We start from the raw sequence: 19,181 nt of genomic DNA, 5'->3' as shown, positions 1-19,181 counted from the left end.
AACTATGTGGACTGACGTTCTCATGATCATATTCCACGATGGCAATGCCAAGACTCATCAGACTCAAATTATGAGAGATTTTAACGCTATCATACATTTACATTGCAGATTAGCCTATAGCGAAAAATACGTTACATGCCAATATTAGATCATTCTTACCTGTAAACGACTTGATGTGCAAGATTAATAGAACTGATTCAGCAAACAAACAGCATGATTTGATCCTTTCCCGAACAAACCTGTTTTATTTCGCTTTCAAAAAGTACATTACAAGACACGCAAACTATTATTCCGGCTACACAGAAGCCCCGCCTACAACTCAAATTGGACCAATCAACAAGAACCATCTGCGCGAACTTTTAGAACGTTCTTTGTTTTGTGACATCACAGTGCATGTTTGAAAAGATCGTTTTGAGTGACATTAAAAAATCACTTGCGATTCGTTGATAGTTGAATAGTTTGCTCCTTGCTTTCTAGTGTTTATAATTTTGCACTTCTTGCATCCAGCACTAAATATATAAATATACATTTTTTTAAAAATGGTACTTTTTTCTTTACTCGGAGTAATTGCTTTACTCCTGAGAGAGAGGGAAAAAGTCACCAACAACCACTCAGGTGAAGAGGAAAATACAGACCAGAGTGATGTACCACCTCTGAGGAGTTGTGATGGTAAATTAATTTCAATTTTATGAGAATAACAAACTTTATTACATGTTCTGCCACTTGTCATCTAGATTAAAATACATTCAACAAAAAAAGTACATTAAACAGTTGTCACAAGTTCACGTTTATCAACAAAAAAAGAAATATAGAAAGCAATGAGTCCAAAAACTTTTCATCATTTAAGCTCAGTTGCAGTAGGCCTAATATGGGAATCCATTAATATATTTATTACATTTTTAATATTATCTGAATGAAACAATCATTTGGTTCATATTATTCCTCCCTTTAGATGGAGAAGCCGATGATGACTGGAGTGAAGACCTGTCACAAGAGGAACCTATGAGTGGTCTCCTTGAAGTCGATAATGACCAGAGCGAAGACCTAACACTGGAAGGACCAATCACCGGTCAAACTCAAGTCGATGATGATGACTGGAGTGATGACTTTCAAGATTTACTTGGTGATTTGTCTGAATGGAGTGCAGATGTCCTCCGTGCTCTCAACAGTGTTACGTTCGACTCCATCCAAACTCCAGTTGCACCTGACTTTAGTGATGACATCCACGAAACTACAGTCTGTTCCACGTCCAGCTGTAGTGAAGACGTCCTTCAGTCTACAGTCAGTGACACGTCCAATTGTAGTGAAGACGTCCTTCAGTCTACAGTCAGTGACACGTCCAATTGTAGTGAAGATGTCCTTCAGTCTACAGTCTGTTCCACATCCAGCTGTAGTGAAGACTTCCTTCAGTCTACAGTCTGTTCCACATCGAGCTGTAGTGAGGACTTCCTTCAGTCTACAGTCAGTGACACGTCCAATTGTAGTGAAGACGTCCTTCAGTCTACAGTCTGTTCCACATCCAGCTGTAGTGAGGACTTCCTTCAGTCTACAGTCTGTTCCACATCCAGCTGTAGTGAAGACTTCCTTCAGTCTACAGTCTGTTCCACATCCAGCTGTATTGAGGACTTCCTTCAGTCTACAGTCTGTTCCACGTCCAGCTGTAGTGAAGACTTCCTTCAGTCTACAGTCTGTTCCACATCGAGCTGTAGTGAAGACTTCCTTCAGTCTACAGTCAGTGACATGTCCAGCTGTAGTGAAGACTTCCTTCAGTCTACAGTCTGTTCCACATCCAGCTGTAGTGAAGACTTCCTTCAGTCTACAGTCAGTGACATGTCCAGCTGTATTGACGGCATCCCTGAAGTTTTTTTGTGTGCCACATCCGACAGTAGTGATGACATCCTCCAGGATACAGTGTCTGCCATGTCCAGCTGTAGTGACTGCATCCCTGAAGCTTTTTTGTGTGCCACATCCGACAGTAGTGATGACATCCTCCAGGATACAGTGTCTGCCATGTCCAGCTGTAGCAATTACTTCTGCCAAGCTTCAGTCTCTCTCATGTCCGACAGTACCGATGACTTCCTTTCAACTTGCTGTGACATGTCTGACTGTAGTGTTGATGCTCCTGAAGCTAGAGTCTCTCAGACAGAGTACACTGTGCCACCTCAGTCAAGCCAGCCGCAGGATGAGTCAAGATTTATTGGTCAGTTTGCTAACTTAACATACAGTAATCCAACATATACATTTTACATATATTTTATATTTCACAATGACCGCTACATTTACTTGAATATTTAAGGGGCATCTATTCAGTGTAGTATATTAATTGATGTATAAATGAGAAAAGTTTTTTAGATAAAGTACATGCTGTCACTGATTGTATCTGCATCTTTTAATTATCTTCTAACAGACATAAATTCATGCTGTTATGAAATCGGCAGTCAGCTGGGTGAAGGAAGCTTTGGTACCGTTTATGCAGCGACTCGTTTGGATGATGGCCTACAGGTATCAATATGCATTACTATTATATATATATATATATATATATATATATATATATATATATATATATATATATATATTATACATTAACTATTATTTCTCTGTCTCACCTTTGCAACCCTCTTAGTGTACCACTGAAATGGTGTGAACTCTGCTCACAAATAATTTGTAAATCTTTCTTTTCTTGTTTTTTGATTAGGTGGTGATAAAGTTTGTATCCAACAGGAACAACAAGTTCATCGTCATTGTAAGCCGGCTGTGCTCTCGCTGTTTCTTCTCTCAGTCACCGTTTTCAATTGTTAACGGTTTGTCCAGGAATTAAGTCCTTTACCCGTCTAACCATCATAACAACTGTCTTTCTTCTAGGACGGCTGTTCCAAGCCTCTTCCTCTGGAGGTCGCTCTGTTGATTCTGGCAAACGAAGGCCCTACGGTGAAGGAAATCATCCAGCTTCTGGACTGGCGGGTGGAGGCTGACCACTACATGTTGGTGATGGAGCGGCCCATGCCCTGTGAGGAACTGAACTGGTTTCTCCTCCGGCAAGTGGTGACTCTTAAAGAAGACGTGGCACGGGTCATCATGCAGCAGGTAACATTCGCAGCCCAGACCTGCTGCAGACGGGGAGTGTTGCACAGGGATATTAAGATGGAAAACATCCTCATCAACCCGGACACACTCAGAGTCAAATTGATTGACTTTGGGTGCGGTGATTTTCTCACCGATGCGGCGTACACATCCTTTGCTGGTATGTATGACCTCTTAAGTGATGAGTTGAGGGCCGTTCACCCCAGACTCTGGGTGAATCAAGCTCTCTCATGAAGCATACAGAAATAGGATCCACTGTCGTGAATCAAAGAGCATCAAATTATTTCTTGCACAACACTGAATATATAGTTAAAATTCAGTGTTAATGGGAACAAAATCTCTTCTCCAGGCACAAGAGAGTACTGCCCTCCTGAATACCTGGTGAGCGGCCAGTACCACGGAGAACCAGCCACAGTGTGGTCTTTGGGGATCGTCTTGTTTGCCTTGCTGTGTGGGGATTTCCCAAAGACACGTGACCTGGAAAAGATCCGCAGCAACACCTGGACCAAAGATGGCTTATCAAAAGGTGAGATCTTCAGCAAAGGACATGTATACATCTGAAGCATACAAAATAAATATTCCATGTAAATTTGCGGTAATAATCTTTCTCTTTTATCTGCACAGAATGCTGCGATATTATTTGTCGCTGTCTGCAGCTTGACCCGAAGCAGCGGATTGAGCTGAAGAACCTCAGTCTCCACGACTGGTTCAGTGTGACAGGAAACCAGTGCTGCTTCCAGCCCCCAGAAATTCACAGAAGTGGAGAAATGTACCTGATGGAAATATTCAGGGCTGTTCGGTCCTCAGCCCAGAGCTGTTTAATAGAAATTATAATTAGATAAGATAGATAAATAGATAGACATAGGAAAGACATATATAATAGATGAGATAAGTTTTCTTTATTTGAAGATTTGAAATAAAGATTTTTGAAAAATATCACTTTTGTGTCAATCATCCGTCTCAAATCCTCAAATCATCAGTTCTTACTAAGAATATTGTATATATGTAGAATACAAACAGATCTTGGAATTTGTTGTGGGTTTTTTTGTTTAACTTGTTATACTGATTTTATCAATGAATAAATAGTATAAATAAATACTAGCTTAGTGAAGAGAAATAAACAGTCACAAATTATAATGCAACAATAAATACAAAATTTACCTAATTAAAAAAAAAAAAAACTCAAGAACTGAAGGAAAAATGATATTGTATAAAGTTAGACTGAATCAGACTGAAACAGTGCACACAATTACAGTAATAGATCCTTGCTTGCTGTTTACTGTCCATGAACATTCGTTTTTAAAACGCAAGAATTAGGGAGAACATGCCAACGCCGCATAAAAGAAAGGTTGATATAAATCATGTTTTCCACAGGCTTTGCATAACATTTCAAAGAAAGCCTCACGGAAGGCAATTGTAACAATAAAATCTTATAAAACCAAATAAAAATTAAATAAAATAAAAATAAAACTCTTAACAGCAATATTGGAGATACAGTTAAGCGCCCCTTTATAGGGTATCAGGTGTCCTTCACACTTAATGCAGCCAGTATCTGAACAAAGTATCTCTCTAAACAGTATCTCTTAAAAATAAAGGAACAAAATGTGTCACTGGGACGGTACCTTTTCAAAAGATACATGTTTGTACCCAAAGGATTCATTTTGGTACCTTAAAGTTACATGTCAGTACTTAAAGTGTACATATTTGGACCTAATAGATACAAAAGGGTACCTTTTGAACAGGAAGTGCCCATGTGACCCTTTTGTGCCTTTATTTTTGAAAGTGAAAAAAATGGCTTACTCTTTAATACTTTGGGAAAACTCAATATAAGTATTCAATGTCATTTTCAATATCATGACCAATTAGCTTCATGGTTAGTCACAAATAAGACGTTTTCAGACCTGTTCTACAGTACAAACACAGGAAATCATGCACATTTATCTAAGCTGTACGTCAATATTTAAAGCATGTTAAGTACTTTCGTATTCAAATATAGCCTATATGGCAATAACACTGAAACATTACAATATCATTATCCATATTCAAAACACCCCCTTCTTGATATTTCCCGGTTTAGTCTAACACATTTATTACTCTCATTTTCATTTGCATATAAACCTCAAAAGAATTGTTTTTGATAAACTTTAAATCACCTTTTTTAGTTATCTTCATTTCTCAATAACCTTTGTGGTTAGTTACAAACTAGGATTGGATATCCTATGCATACATATGAGCCTTAAAGCATATTTTCTAGCCCATTTCATATTTGTACCAAAGCTGAAAAAGCACTTATCATTATTTATCAGCAGGTGGGAGCAGACAATGTAGAATAAAACCTTCACATTTGCTGATATCAAATACTTTGACTACAGATCAATGCAATATGACAGTTGTGGTTTACAATATGTAGTCATATTATGTACATAATTTAAAGATTTATCTTAGGTGCTGTGATCAACTAAATTATTTTAGGAACTTTTTTGTCTTGGAAATGTTTTGGTAGCCATAGAATTTCTAAAGTAATAAAAATAAAAAATAAAAACTTATTTTGAGAGACCTCTTTTGATTCTAGGCCATATTGGCTCCTCAACAAAGCATGGTTTCTGTATGTGTAACAGTTTTATTAGAGTTTTCAAAGTCTTAATTGTGTTTCTGTAGCCTGCTATTATATTATGTGTTTTTCTTCAGACATTTGTAAATGATAACATTAAAAACTAGAAAGTACATTTCCTGAAGAAAATGTGAGTGGTGCTTGCCGTGGCAAAACCCGCCCTCGGTTGCTAGGGTAAATTGGTTGGTTGCTAAGAAGCAGCTTGGTAGCTGGCAATGATGATACACTTGTCACTATGAATGATATAAACCAACTCCTATGTCTCTATGACTTTCCGATTTAAAGATATGCTAGGATATTGGGGTTGCTAGGGTGTTTGATAATGGTTGCTAAGGCGTGGATAGGAGATGTCTATGACTCAGGATTGGCTGTTTGCTGCCCCGATTCAATCGAGCCCACCCCCGTGGCTCTGTGACGTTCTGTTTTGAAGATATGTAAGTTTGGATTTTGGTTGCTAAGGTCATCGATAATGGTTGCTAGGGCGTGGCTATGAACAGCTGAAGTAGTTCATGATTGGCCGTTTGCTGCCCTGAGTCAAACGAGCCCACCCCCATGTCTCTATGACGCTCTGATCCAAACATACCCATCTGAACCATTATAATGGCAGTCTATGGGATCTGTTGCTAGAGTGCTCTAAATGGTTGCTAGGGCGTGGCTTGACACCTTTAAAGCGATTCAGAGACTTTGATTGGCTAGCTGAGTAAAAGGAGCCCACCCCCACGTCTCCATGACATTTTAAAGCAAAGTTATTTAGATTTGTGAAATTCCTATGTAAATTACCATAGTAGGAAAAACACATGTGCATTTTTCCCTCACCATACTATGTCAATGGGGCAACTTTGGGGGTCTCTTGCCCCCCAGGGGTAAAACTTATACCCCACTGTGGGGTATGTTCTCGCTCAGCTTGATAAAGTCTTCAGATCTGGTGATTTACAAGTTTGTGCGATATTCTCGCTCTGAGCTACGATCCGTCAAAGTCGGTCGCAATGTTAAATCTATGGGATTTTTCACCCGGTGTACGAAAATCGTGCGCCCGATCGCTTATAAAAGTCATAGCACATCTTTCCACAATACCCAGCACGATTTGACGCCCGTTTCATGGGTGTGTGGCAAAAACTGCGGGACTAATTCTGCGCCGAAATTTGAGTGGAATCTATAATAATAACTAGAAAGTACATTTCCTGAAGAAAATGTGAGTGGTGCTTGCCGTGGCAAAACTCGCCCTCTGTTGCATGACTAGCATGTCGTTAGCATGTTTCTAACATGATTAGCAAAGTGACTAGCGTGTCGCTAGCATGACTAGCATGTAGTTAGCATGTTTTTAGCATGATTAGCAAAGTGACTAGCATGTCGCTAGCATGACTAGCATGTCGCTAGCATGTTTTTAGCACGATTAGCAAGTGACTAGCATGTCGCTAGCATGACTAGCATGTCGCTAGCATGTTTTTAGCATGATTAGCAAAGTGACTAGCATGTCGCTAGCATGTTTTTAGCATGATTAGCAAGTGACTAGCATGTCGCTAGCATTACTAGCATGTCGCTAACATGTTTTTAGCATGATTAGCAAGTGACTAGCATGTCGCTAGCATGACTAGCATGTCGCTAGCATGTTTTTAGCATGATTAGCAAAGTGACTAGCATGTCGTTAGCATGACTAGCATGTCGCTAACATGTTTTTAGCATGATTAGCAAGTGACTAGCATGTCGCTAGCATGACTAGCATGTCGCTAGCATGTTTTTAGCATGATTAGCTAAGTGACTAGCATGTCGTTAGCATGACTAGCATGTCGCTAGCATGTTTCTAGCATGATTAGCAAGTGACTAGCATGTCGCTAGCATGACTAGCATGTCGCTAGCATGTTTTTATCATGATTAGCAAGTGACTAGCATGTCGCTAGCATGACTAGCATGTCGCTAACATGTTTTTAGCATGATTAGCAAGTGACTAGCATGTCGCTAGCATGACTAGCATGTCGCTAACATGTTTTTAGCATGATTAGCAAAGTGACTAGCATGTCGCTAGCATGACTAGCATGTCGCTACGATGTTCTGATGCAAAGATATAGGTCTTGCTAAAAGGTTGCTAGGGTGTTTGATAATGGTTGCTAAGGCGTGGATAGGTGATGTCTATGGTGACTCAGGATTGGCTGTTTTCTGCCTCGAGTCAAACGAGCCCACCCCCATGTCTCTGTGACGTTCTTTTTTGAAGATATGTAAGTTTTGGTTAAGATTTTGGTTGCTAAGGTCATCGATAAAGGTTGCTAGGGCGTGGCTACGAACAGCTGAAGTAGTTCATGATTGGCCGTTTGCTGCCCCGAGACAAACGAGCCCACCCCCATGTCTCTATGACGCTCTGATCCAAAGATACCCATCTGAACCATTATAATGGCAGTCTATGGAATCTGTTGCTAGGGTGCTCTAATTGGTTGCTAGGGCGTGGCTTGACACCTTCATAGTGATTCAGAGACTTTGATTGGTTAGCTGAGTAAAACGAGCCCACCCCCACGTCTCTATGACATTTTAATGCAAAGTTATTTAGATTTGCGAAATTCCTATGTAAATTACCATAGTAGGAAAAACACATGTGCATTTTTCCCTCACCATACTATGTCAATGGGGCAACTTTGGGGGTCTCTTGCCCCCAAGGGGTAAAACTTTTACCCCACTGTGTGGTATGTTCTCGCTCAGCTTGATAAAGTCTTCAAATCTGGTGATTTACAAGTTTGTGCGATATTCTCTCTCTGCGCTACGATCCGTCAAAGTTTGTCGCAATGTTACGTCTATGGGAATTTTCGGGCGATTTTTCGCCCGGTGTACGAAAATCGTACGCCCGATCGCTTATAAAAGTCATAGCACATCTTTCCACAATACCCCGCACGATTTGACGCCCGTTTCAGGGGTGTGTGGCAAAAACTGCGGGACTAGTTACGCGCCGAAATTTGAGTGGAATCTATAATAAGTAAGAATAAGTATGAGGAATAGTAATAGTGTGCTTTGCCTTGAAAGGCAAGCACCACTAATAAGTAAGAATAAGTATGAGGAATAGTAATAGTGTGCTTCGCCTTAAAAGGCAAGCACCACTAATAATATATTACTGTAATTATTATTATTATTCAAAATATGTGTACATTATTTTGAAATACTATTACAAATATTAACTACAAAAAATAAATATAAATCAATAAAAAGTCATTCATATGTTTGTTTATTAACTTACTGTTGGCATGAATTGTTTTTGAAGTTACATTTTGTACGTGTACCTTATTCTAAAGCATTAAATTATGTAATATGCAACGTATTTGTTTATTTACGAAATAAATAAATGAATGAATAAACAAACGTACATACGTCAAGATCTGTAGGTTTATGTAGAGATGAGTGCATTTATGTACTACGTATGAAAAAAAAGAATTAGATAAATTGCTAAATATAATAATTTTGTAAAACACACACACACACACACACACACACACACACATATATATATATATATATATATATATATATATATATATATATATATATATATATATATATATATATGTGCAAACATATTCGTTCATTCATTCATTTTACGCACGTCCCGACAACCGTAGGGAGAAAGTAACAGAGAGAAAGTAAATGAATAGATAATAGATAAAATACAGGCCGAGGAGACCCTCAGTCCTGAGGTTGTGAGCCTGATTAACCTGCCAGACTCGACTCATAGCAGCTTGCCACTCGCGCGTTAAATGCGGTGTGTGTCTCTTTAAGAGCGCAGGTGAAGGGTGTGGTCAAACAGCAATTTCAAAGTTTCCGGGAACGAAAGCAAGTAAACAGGTTGAAGATGGACATGAGCGAAACGTGACACAAAATACACAGTATTCGAAGCGGGTTTAGAACGGGCCTTATTTTAACTGAATACCTTCTACTTATTTATTTAATTTATAGAAAAGAGTTTGATGCGTTTGCCGGGAAAAACGAAGAAAGCGAGCGATTTTACCAAGGAAATATTTTATCCCATAATCTGATGGGATATCCTTACAGTCCTGAAATGATAACATCTGTAATATTTCTGCATCTGCTTCTTCTGTCACATCATACAGGTGAGCTGACAGGAAAATCTATTTTGGTTTCATTTTTATAATACTATGCTGAGCTGTTCTTATGTGTTTTATATCGATAGCTGAGCTGTTCTTATGTGTTTTATATCGATATCAAAGTCATCCACTACTGTAGTGTTTACATGGTGCTACAGGGAATTTCCAGAAATACCACGGTAGATGATCAAACACCATGGAGCAACCAAAGTACTTTTTGTGACTGGAACCATTATTCAAAATGATTAGATGCGATATGATATGAACATTTAGAACCAAGGTGTTACAACTGCATGTATTACCCCAGTACATTTTCTGCATGTTTGTAAGTGATCACAGTGCTGCTCTAAAATCACATTTCTCTGTCCTTCTTCTTGTAGTGTCAGAGGAGCAGGTGCAGCGCTATGTTACTGGAGAGAAAGGAGGCAATACTACACTACAGTGTCTTGACCAGCCAGTCAATGCGTCTTCACTTCTTTATCGTTGGAAGAAATATGGGGCCGTTGTTGCAACCCAAAACCCCTTGAAGCCATCAGAGCATCTTTCCATTTCAAACAATGGCTCTCTTTGGATCACTGACCTCCAGTTTATAGATGAAGGCCGGTACGAATGTGAATCCCAAACAAAGGATGGCAGCTCATGGCAAACTCTCTCAAACACCCAGCTTCGAGTCGCCGGTATGGTGCTTTGGATATATCGAAATCGTACTAATGCTACAATGGAAAGCTTTGATATGCAATAGATGTCTCCGGTTTCTGTGAGATCGGGAGTCTGACTTCAAACAGGTTTTTCTGGTTTAACTGCAATGCACGAACCTAGAAAACCGCCACCATGTGACTGAGATGCATAGGATAGACACCATGCAAAACGACTAACCGAACACGACAAGGAATATGTGTAGTTCCTCTTAACATTTTTTTAAAAAGTTCAACAGTTTGGGGTCAGAAGGTTTTTGAAACAAAACAACTATTTCTATTTAGCAAGGAGTCTTTAAATTGATCAGAAGTGACCAGTTTAAAAAAATGCAGTTTCATCAGTGAATAAAATGTATTGCATTTACCTCAAAAAAATATGAAGCGGGCACGACACCACTGTTTTCAACAATGATATTAATCAGAAACGTTTGTATAGTAGCAAATAAGCGTATCAGAATGATTTCTGAAGGATCATGTGACACTGTAGCTTAGCCATCGCAGAAGTAAATTACATTTCACATACATTAAAATAGAAAGCACCTTATTTAAAACTCTAATATTATTTACTGTATTTCTGACTAAATAAACCCAGACTTGATGAGCATACTATTTACATGCATGTATTATATAAATATAAATATAAAAATCTATGCTTGCATGTATTTGTATTTCTGCATACATAATAGATATTGTACAGACACACATTATTATGTACACAAAAACTTTTATTTTGGATGTGATTATTCGTCTGACAGCACTAAAACGCATATATCTAACTTACCCCAAACTTTTGAATGGTAGTGTGTGTTATTGAAGGTCAAAATGTTGATACGTGCTATTTTAAGAACAGCGAATGTTCATTAATTCTTAAGTTATAAAGAAACATTATTGATGATGTCGAAATGACGTGCGGTTCGTGAAATCAGTTGAATAATTATGTTCATATATTTGTATTTTATTTCAGAGGGTCCAACTAGCGTCTCACTGGCCATACAGCCGGCAGCTCTACTACCGAATGGAACATTATATGTCAAAAAAGGCGCAGATGTGCATTTTAACTGCTCCAGTGAGTCTGTACCCTCACAAAACCTGGCATGGACTGTTAAAGATTTGGCGCTGGACAGTGATGACAGGGCGACTGGGAACAAATCATTTCTTGAGTTCTCAATAAATAACATCCAACCAAGCGATCAAGGGACGTACACGTGTACATCCCAGAATGCACTCTCCAAGACAACTGTGAACAAGAGCCAGGAGCTGCTAGTTTACTGTAAGACAGAGGTTTTCATATAAAAAAAAAAGTTGACCTGTATAGATTTGGTTTTGTTTGTTAGTTCTTTGTATACATACTGTATGCTTCAATTGCTTCTCTAATGTCTTTTTCAGATGCTCCAGAGAGGCACCCAGAGTGCAGCTGGAAGATAGTAAATGAGCCATTGGACGTCTTGTTCATATGTAGCTGGTATGGAGGTTACCCCGTGCCCACTCTGGACTGGCATGAGGTCCTTGAAGAACATGTAATAGCCAAGGGTCCCACTGTCAACTCCACATCCAAGGAAACGGAGCACTTGGAGGTGCATGTGAATGGGTTTATACTGCACAGTGGTGAGGAAGTGAAGTGTATTGGACATCATGTGACTGGGGTGGAGAATTCCTGCTCCTTTAAGCTCAGTAAGACAATTTTTTTAAAGGATTTTTATTGATTTCCTCTGATTTATTTGCATTATTATTTTTAGCAAGAAAACATTAAATTGATTAAACAGTAAAGACATGTTTATTTAAAATGAATGCAGTTTTTAAAATAACTTTTTGGCTGTCAAATAATCGAGTAAAAGGGTATTGCAGTTTCCACAAAAATATATTAGGCAGCCCAATAACAATTTCTTTCAACATTGATAGTTAAGCGGCAAATCAGCATATTGATATGATTTCTGCAGGAGCATGTGACATTGAAGACTGGAATTATGATGATACTAAAAATTCAGCTTTTTGACAACACAGGAGTAGACTACATTTTAAAATCTTTATTTTCTGTTCTGTATTTTTTTTATTTTTAAGTGTCCAAAAAAAAGAATCTTTAAAATCAACCACTATCGACGCAGTTCTTTTAAGTTTTGATCTTTAAAGCTGCAGTCCATAACTTTTGGTGCTCTAGTGGTTAATGAACAGAAACTGCGTGCATCTTGCAGAAGAACATTGTAGCCAGAGCAACTTCTCTCCGTTTATGTCTACTCCGCAGCGGTACCTACCCGAACCAGTCTAAATCGTCAGAATAGAAACACTTATTATAAGCGTACCGTAGCGATTCAGGATAAGTCCAAATCACGGTTTGGAAAATTGATTCATGGTGTACGATAAGAAAAAAGGGACACAAAAAAGGTACGGACTGCAGCTTAAAACATTCCCAGAATTTTACTGCTTGAGTTTTTGCTCGTCTTCATCTTCTCTGGCTAAATTTACTCAATGCAAACCATTATTTGATGCGTCTTCCAGAGTCACCATATCCCTTAGGAGATCCCATGGTAACGGCTTTGGTGGGCAGCAGTATCACCCTCAGCTGTACTGAGAGCGAATCTCTGCCGCCGGCTAAGACTGTCTGGATGCAAAAGGACAAAAAAATCATCAACACCACCTCCAAATATATCGTGTCTGATCATAACCCCAATTACAAACTCACTATAGTCAATGTAACGAAAGAAGATGAAGGGGTCTACTACTGCTACAGTATAAACCCTGTTGGCCCAAAAGAGCTGGAAGTGTATCTTACTGTGAAGAGTAAGTTACAAACTTAAGTGTTTCTTCATACGTTTTATTTGTTTATGTAACTAATAATTATTAGTATACTGCCACGGTAATAAGCCTAGATATTTAATTCTGAGTTAAAAAGATGTATTTGCATTTAGGAAATCTTACGATTTCATATGTTTCAGAATGAGATGCATGTTTTGAGATCTTCAGATGCTTTAAATACTAGTAATGCTAAAACTATGTCACCTGTGCATGAATGTGATCAGACAAGATGTTTCTGACATTGCCCTGTCGTACCTTTCCCTTTGCGAGTAATAAAAGAAACTCGATGTTTAATCTTTGTTCTCAGCTTCTGCGGGTAATGAGGGGGCTGTGGTTGGAGTCTTTGTTTCTGTTTTGATAATGATGATTGGAGTCATTATCGGTGTGACAATATATACAAAGCGGGATCGAATTTGTATTGGTAAGTATTTTTAAGTATGCGAAGTGCCTAAATGAAACTCTTTTTATCAAGATACTTTCTATAATTCTTTCTTTTTATTCTTATTTTACAGGCTTGGGATTTAGGTAAGTACGACAGCTCATTAATAACCACAGTAATACATGACTCTGGGGCACAAAACCAGTCAGAATATAGGTGTATTTGTAGAAAATACATTGCATGTTTTAAAAGTATCTATTTTAATGCCAAAATCATTGGGATATTAAGTAAAGATCATGCAAATATATCAAAATATACATTGCTAAGAACTTCATTTGGACGACTTCAAAGGCGATTTTCTTAATATTTGCACCCTCAGATACCAGATAGGTGCATCTTACCCAAATATTGTCATATCCTATCTATCCATACATCAATGGAAGCTTATCTATTCAGCTTTCATGTGATGCATACATCTCAATTTCATACAATTGATGATTTATGACTAGTTTTGTGATTCAGGGTCACATATATCAGCATTATTCCAAAATATGAGTTTATTGTCTTCATACATATAACATGCGGTAGTAAGGATGTGTAAAGCTGAGAGGTTGCAACATTTTTCTTCTAGTCATTTAGAGGATGACAGAGGGGATATACTGAGTTTAGTGGATTCAGACGAAGAGGAAATTTTCCATGAAACGGTTCCACAACTCCCCCCGCAGACAAACGGACATGCAACCACACTCGTAGAGATTCACAGGATACCATCCAGTAAGTCCGCAGCGTCCCAAATGGCATTTAGATGTACGTTACGGTATCAAAAAGAGCTGGGAAATTTTATAGCATGAAGAAATTAAACCGTACTTGAGCAAGGCAAGTTTGAAAAACGACTATTCTGCTATTTATTTTACAGGCGATCATGAAGACAATGCAGACAGTACAGTGCAAAATAATGATCAAACACATCCAGAACCACCACAACAGACAGCACACTGTTAGTTATCAGTTTAAATGTACAGAAACGAAATTTTCCAAATGGTCAATTCTGATAAATTATTAGTATTTTTGTGTGGTATTTTGCTTGTATAATATTCCATCAATCTGTGTAAAGTGTAAAGTTATTAAACTCATTTTAGAGAGAGGCCCTGTTTTTATTTTCAGTATTAGTTTTTAACAGACTGGCCTCAGTTCATAACATTAAAACTTGTACCAGTGAAATGTGTTATGAAACGTTATTATTACTTGAACTGGCTTGAATGATGGTTTCTGTAAAATTGTATGGGTGAACCTGAACAAAATATAACCGGGTCATATTTCGTGGCAAAATAATAATAATAAACCCTTGATAATACGAAATCTGTTTTGTACTTCATTTTCAAATCCTTTTTGTGAATTAATTTTCATTTTAGATTCTCATTACTGTACAGCTCGTCCAGACTCGTGTGTTTTGCAATTCTCATTTTCTCAATACAGTAATGATATTACGTAGGTGTACGTGTTTAAACAGCTAAAGGTTAAGCCTAAATAGAAGGCAGTACAACTAACATTTAAGTGCATTTTATTAATATTAAATTAAAATAAAATCTCTTAAAAAGATGAGAATTGTGTGCTTAAATTGTCTATATACAGTACAATTTCAATGCATAAAACAATACTCAAACTAGTTTTAAATGACACTATAAAATAAAATGTATCCAAAGTTAAAATCAAGATACCTGAGATTTAAAGGGCAATTATAAAACGCCACAACACTGTAAATATACAGTAGACGCACCCAAGTACGCGCTGTACTCACAATGATACACGCTTGACGACGGGGTCACGTGGTTCGCCCGCATAGCCACGCCCCCTAGTGAAACGAATCCCTACGTAAAGGAGAGGTGAGACGATGCGTTCACGATTTCAGTGCTAAGATGTGCACTTCGCTTCGAGGTTGTACAATTAAAGGTAAGGCGATGCCAGTTCACATACTTTAAATGATATGTAATCAAATGCAGTTCATCAATGAGAAAAACAGGTTTTTATATCAGTATGAAACGAGTAGTTCCGCATACGCGCATTTGTATCTGTACGTGACAGGTCATTTAAATGGAGACGATCCGATCGCGGAGCTGAAACCCGCTCACCCCCCGCGTCTGTACGGCTCTGCCGGCTGCGAGACATGGAGCGTCCGCTTCTCTCCGGACGGGTCTTACTTCGCCTGGTCGGTGGGACACGGCATCGTCAAACTCCTCTCCTGGCCTCTGGCATCCAAAGGGTGCGTGTGTTCCTAACACAAAGGGTTAATAAAGATAGGCACAGTAAATGTATGTTATAGGAGAACCTGACACAAATGCGGTTAACTAGTACTATTTGCATTAAAAATATAAGTAAAATAAGTGCAAAACATTTTTTCTATGGGTAAGGTTAGGGACAGGTTTGGTGGTAAGAGCAGGGTTAAGGGAAGTTTAACTGTAAATGTAATTTATTTAGAAATTAATTACAAATGTAACTAGATTGTATTATATTTGTAAAAACATGTACACAATAAGTGCATTTTCTCGAAGGATAAATTTAAATGTAAACACTTAAAGCCAAACACATAAACCCAAAAAGTAATATCACAGCTAAAAAAAAACAGCTGAAACCGGTCCCTTTTGCCTGGTTTTAGCTGGTCCTCCAGTCTGGTCTTAACTGGTTTACCATTCAAAATTGGGTTACTTTTTATTTAAGATGTCCTTGTTACAGTGTACATATACATTGAATTACTGAGTAATATTAATGAACAACACGTACTGTATTTGCTATAGGTTTAGGCATAATTGCATGTAATTATGCATAATTTTGTGCTAATAATAAAGTGATTACTGTGATAAGTAATAAAGTATGGGATATATCACAGTACTTATTTTAACATGAAGTCACAAGGCGATGTGGAACAATAAATGAATAGAGGAAGCTGAGACTGAATATATAATATCTGAATGTAGAGCGCAGCTGAACCGTCTTTGTTTCTCTTTATATTAACGGTAGCGCTGGAGCTGGATGCAATGAAGAGAAGACGCTGAACTGCGGGCAGACGGTGTGGGCACTGGCGTTCGGACCCTGCCTGTCTGCCCGAGCGGATGCTTTACATCAGAACAGACGTGAACGCGAACTACTGCTGGCCATCGGTCTGAACAACGGAGCGATCCAAGTGTGGGTCGTCTCAACTGGTAAGATTGTACTCTGGACTCGGTTTAGCCATCAAGAATGTGGATTGGTCTAAACATTAACAGCGTGGTGTTTTACACATGTAGTATGTGTTTTAATATATTGGTAAATCAATATTCTGTCTTCAGGAAATCTGCGGGCTGCTCTAACTGGACATCAGGCTCCTGTCAGAGATTTAGTCTTCACTCCAAATGGAAGTCTCACACTCGTATCAGCCTCTCGAGACAAAACTTTAAGGATATGGGACTTGGCAAAGAAGGGTCAGAGCGTGTGATGTGGAAGCGTCGTATCTTTGCGATGGGATGACAGTAAGTTGACCTTTTGTTCTGTGCTTATGAAGACTGCGATGTTGATTTTTGCAGGCGCCGGCCCCTACGTGCTGCGGGGTCCAGACTCCTGGGTCTTCAGATGTTCTGTATCACCTGACAGCAGTGTGATCGCTTCTGTCTGCAACCTCGACTCTGTGAGCTTCTTCTTTAAGATTATTTATATACTGATGCATTATTTAGTAATGTTTTGAACAAGCTTTTAAAATATGTTTTTATATATATATTTCAAAATAGCTATATATTGTTGTGCTTTTCTAATTAGTTAATTAGAAAGTTATTTTCTTTTAATATTTCTATGTAGCTTTAATTTTGCTAGCTTTAGTGATTTTAAAACAAGCATTATTTTGCTGATCTATCTATCTATCTATCTATCTATCTATCTATCTATCATCATTTATTTTAAGTGTTTTTTTTTAAACATGCACAGAACAAGCATTTTCTAAAGTTACGCTGTTAATGATGTTACATTTTGTATAATAACTGTTCAAAATGAAACACTTTTGTACAGTAGTTACTGCTCCGAAGCAGCTAGGATGTCTTGCAGCAGTTACATAAAAGGTTTAGTTATATAATCAGGGAGACTTTTGGTCTCTGCAACAGGAACAGTAGCATTGCAACAGGATATCCCGTAGAGCCATGCAGATAAAAGAATGATACCACTGTTTATTTTAATTTCGACATTGATCACTGCACTGCGTGGCATCATCTAAATGTTGTTTTCCTAACAGAAGGTGTATTTGTGGAGCTTGCGGTCATACACTTTCATGAGGCACCTTAAATATGACCACGAGCGCACCATGGCATCATGTGACTTTTCTCAGGACGGAGCGCTGCTCGCGATTGCTTCGTATCATTCGACTACAGGCTGGTGGCTGGACCTGTGGGACCCCTATACAGCTGATCTCCTGTCTAGAGTAGAGTATGTCGGCCAACCAAGATATTTGTATTTTTTACAGTTTTACAATTATTGGTTTTTTTTTTTAAAGTAAAGACAATTTGAGATAAAGCCATTTTACTTGTTTTTTTAGACAAAAAGTTCCAAAAAGTGGGAATGTTCTGCTAAACGTCATTTCTTACTTTACAGAAAAACGTTGTGGATGACAGAATTGTAGTATTTTGGTCTAGCTACACAAAATTGCATTCAATGCTGGCTTGATGTTTTTATAAATGTAGAGATAAATTGTCCAGTTTCCTAATAATATAGTCAAAAGGAATAGTTTACCCAAAAAATAACATTTGTTGAATGAGTTTGTTTATTTACTGGAACGGATCTGGAGAAATTTAACATTTAACGTTTGGCAACATCGTTTGCTCTTCTGCAGTGAATGGGTGCCGCCAGGATGAGAGTAGAATCATCACAATAATCTACTAATAATCCACTCCAGCCCATCAATTAAAGTCTTGTGAAGTGAAAAGCCTCTCGTTTGTAAGAAACAAATCCATCGCCAAAGCTTTTTTAATATAAGCTATTGCTTCTGGATAAAATACAAGACCATGTTTCATAATAAGGTTTCTTCCATCCGTCAAAATTCACCGACTTGTTTGTTGAATACTGTTTTTGCTTGCTAACAATAATCAACCGGTGCATATTTCATTCTTTATTCATGAGATGGTTCTTTTATGCAACTGTATGGATAGAGTACTCATATCTTGGCCAGAAGAAACATTATAATATTAAAAACGTATCCATGATGGATTTGTTCATTAAACCTTCACAGGACATTATTTGATGGACTGGAGTGATCTGTATTACTTGTGGATTATTATAATGTTCTGACGGCACCCATTCACTACAGAGGATCCATTGGTGAGCAAGTGAAGTAAAGCTAAATTTTTCAAAATCTGTTCTGATGAAGGAAGAAACCCATCCATATCTAGGCCCGAGGGCGAGTACATTTCCAGCCAATAAAAAATTCCATTTGAACTATGCCGCAATACACCGTGTCGGAAATTGTTGTAAAAAATATTTTATTTTTCCAGAGATTGTGAGGTATGTGCTTACAGAAGTGACAATCTACT

General features: G+C 38.1%; 3 protein-coding genes across 4 annotated transcripts in view; all 3 read left to right on the top strand.

Annotated features, from left to right (window-relative positions):
- Positions 1–1,815: 1,815 nt before the first annotated feature.
- LOC122346041 (serine/threonine-protein kinase pim-2-like) lies at positions 1,816–9,542 on the top strand. Its single transcript, XM_043240696.1, has 7 exons — positions 1,816–2,200; positions 2,408–2,502; positions 2,699–2,746; positions 2,866–3,244; positions 3,434–3,610; positions 3,709–3,853; positions 9,449–9,542. The coding sequence occupies exons 1-7, from the start codon at positions 1,831–1,833 to the stop codon at positions 9,540–9,542; spliced, it is 1,308 nt and encodes a 435-aa protein (XP_043096631.1). The 5' UTR covers positions 1,816–1,830.
- On the top strand, positions 9,493–14,997 carry vsig10 (V-set and immunoglobulin domain containing 10). Of its 2 annotated transcripts, none has more exons than XM_043238216.1 (9): positions 9,493–9,780; positions 10,155–10,451; positions 11,434–11,739; positions 11,856–12,140; positions 12,963–13,244; positions 13,567–13,680; positions 13,772–13,784; positions 14,270–14,412; positions 14,555–14,997. In XM_043238216.1, the coding sequence occupies exons 1-9, from the start codon at positions 9,705–9,707 to the stop codon at positions 14,638–14,640; spliced, it is 1,602 nt and encodes a 533-aa protein (XP_043094151.1). In that variant the 5' UTR covers positions 9,493–9,704; the 3' UTR covers positions 14,641–14,997. The 2 variants fall into 2 exon arrangements, with proteins under 2 accessions (XP_043094151.1, XP_043094150.1); XM_043238215.1 differs by having other exon boundaries at positions 14,270–14,445.
- A 452-nt stretch (positions 14,998–15,449) lies between these two features.
- The window catches only part of wsb2 (WD repeat and SOCS box containing 2), a 4,766-nt gene continuing 1,034 nt past the window's right edge, over positions 15,450–19,181 (top strand). The window contains exons 1-7 of the mRNA XM_043239847.1: positions 15,450–15,588; positions 15,721–15,898; positions 16,654–16,835; positions 16,962–17,093; positions 17,196–17,296; positions 17,891–18,081; positions 19,143–19,181. The exon at positions 19,143–19,181 is cut by the window's right edge and continues 54 nt beyond it. Of these exons, the coding sequence (XP_043095782.1) occupies positions 15,555–15,588; positions 15,721–15,898; positions 16,654–16,835; positions 16,962–17,093; positions 17,196–17,296; positions 17,891–18,081; positions 19,143–19,181 (857 nt within the window). The 5' untranslated portion in view covers positions 15,450–15,554. The remainder of the gene's footprint in view (positions 15,589–15,720; positions 15,899–16,653; positions 16,836–16,961; positions 17,094–17,195; positions 17,297–17,890; positions 18,082–19,142) is intronic.

Source organism: Puntigrus tetrazona, chromosome 5 (genome assembly GCF_018831695.1).
Source record: "Puntigrus tetrazona isolate hp1 chromosome 5, ASM1883169v1, whole genome shotgun sequence".
Lineage (NCBI taxonomy): Eukaryota > Metazoa > Chordata > Actinopteri > Cypriniformes > Cyprinidae > Puntigrus > Puntigrus tetrazona.
Note: the sequence above shows the minus strand (reverse complement) of the source record. Positions and strands in the feature narration are given on the sequence as shown.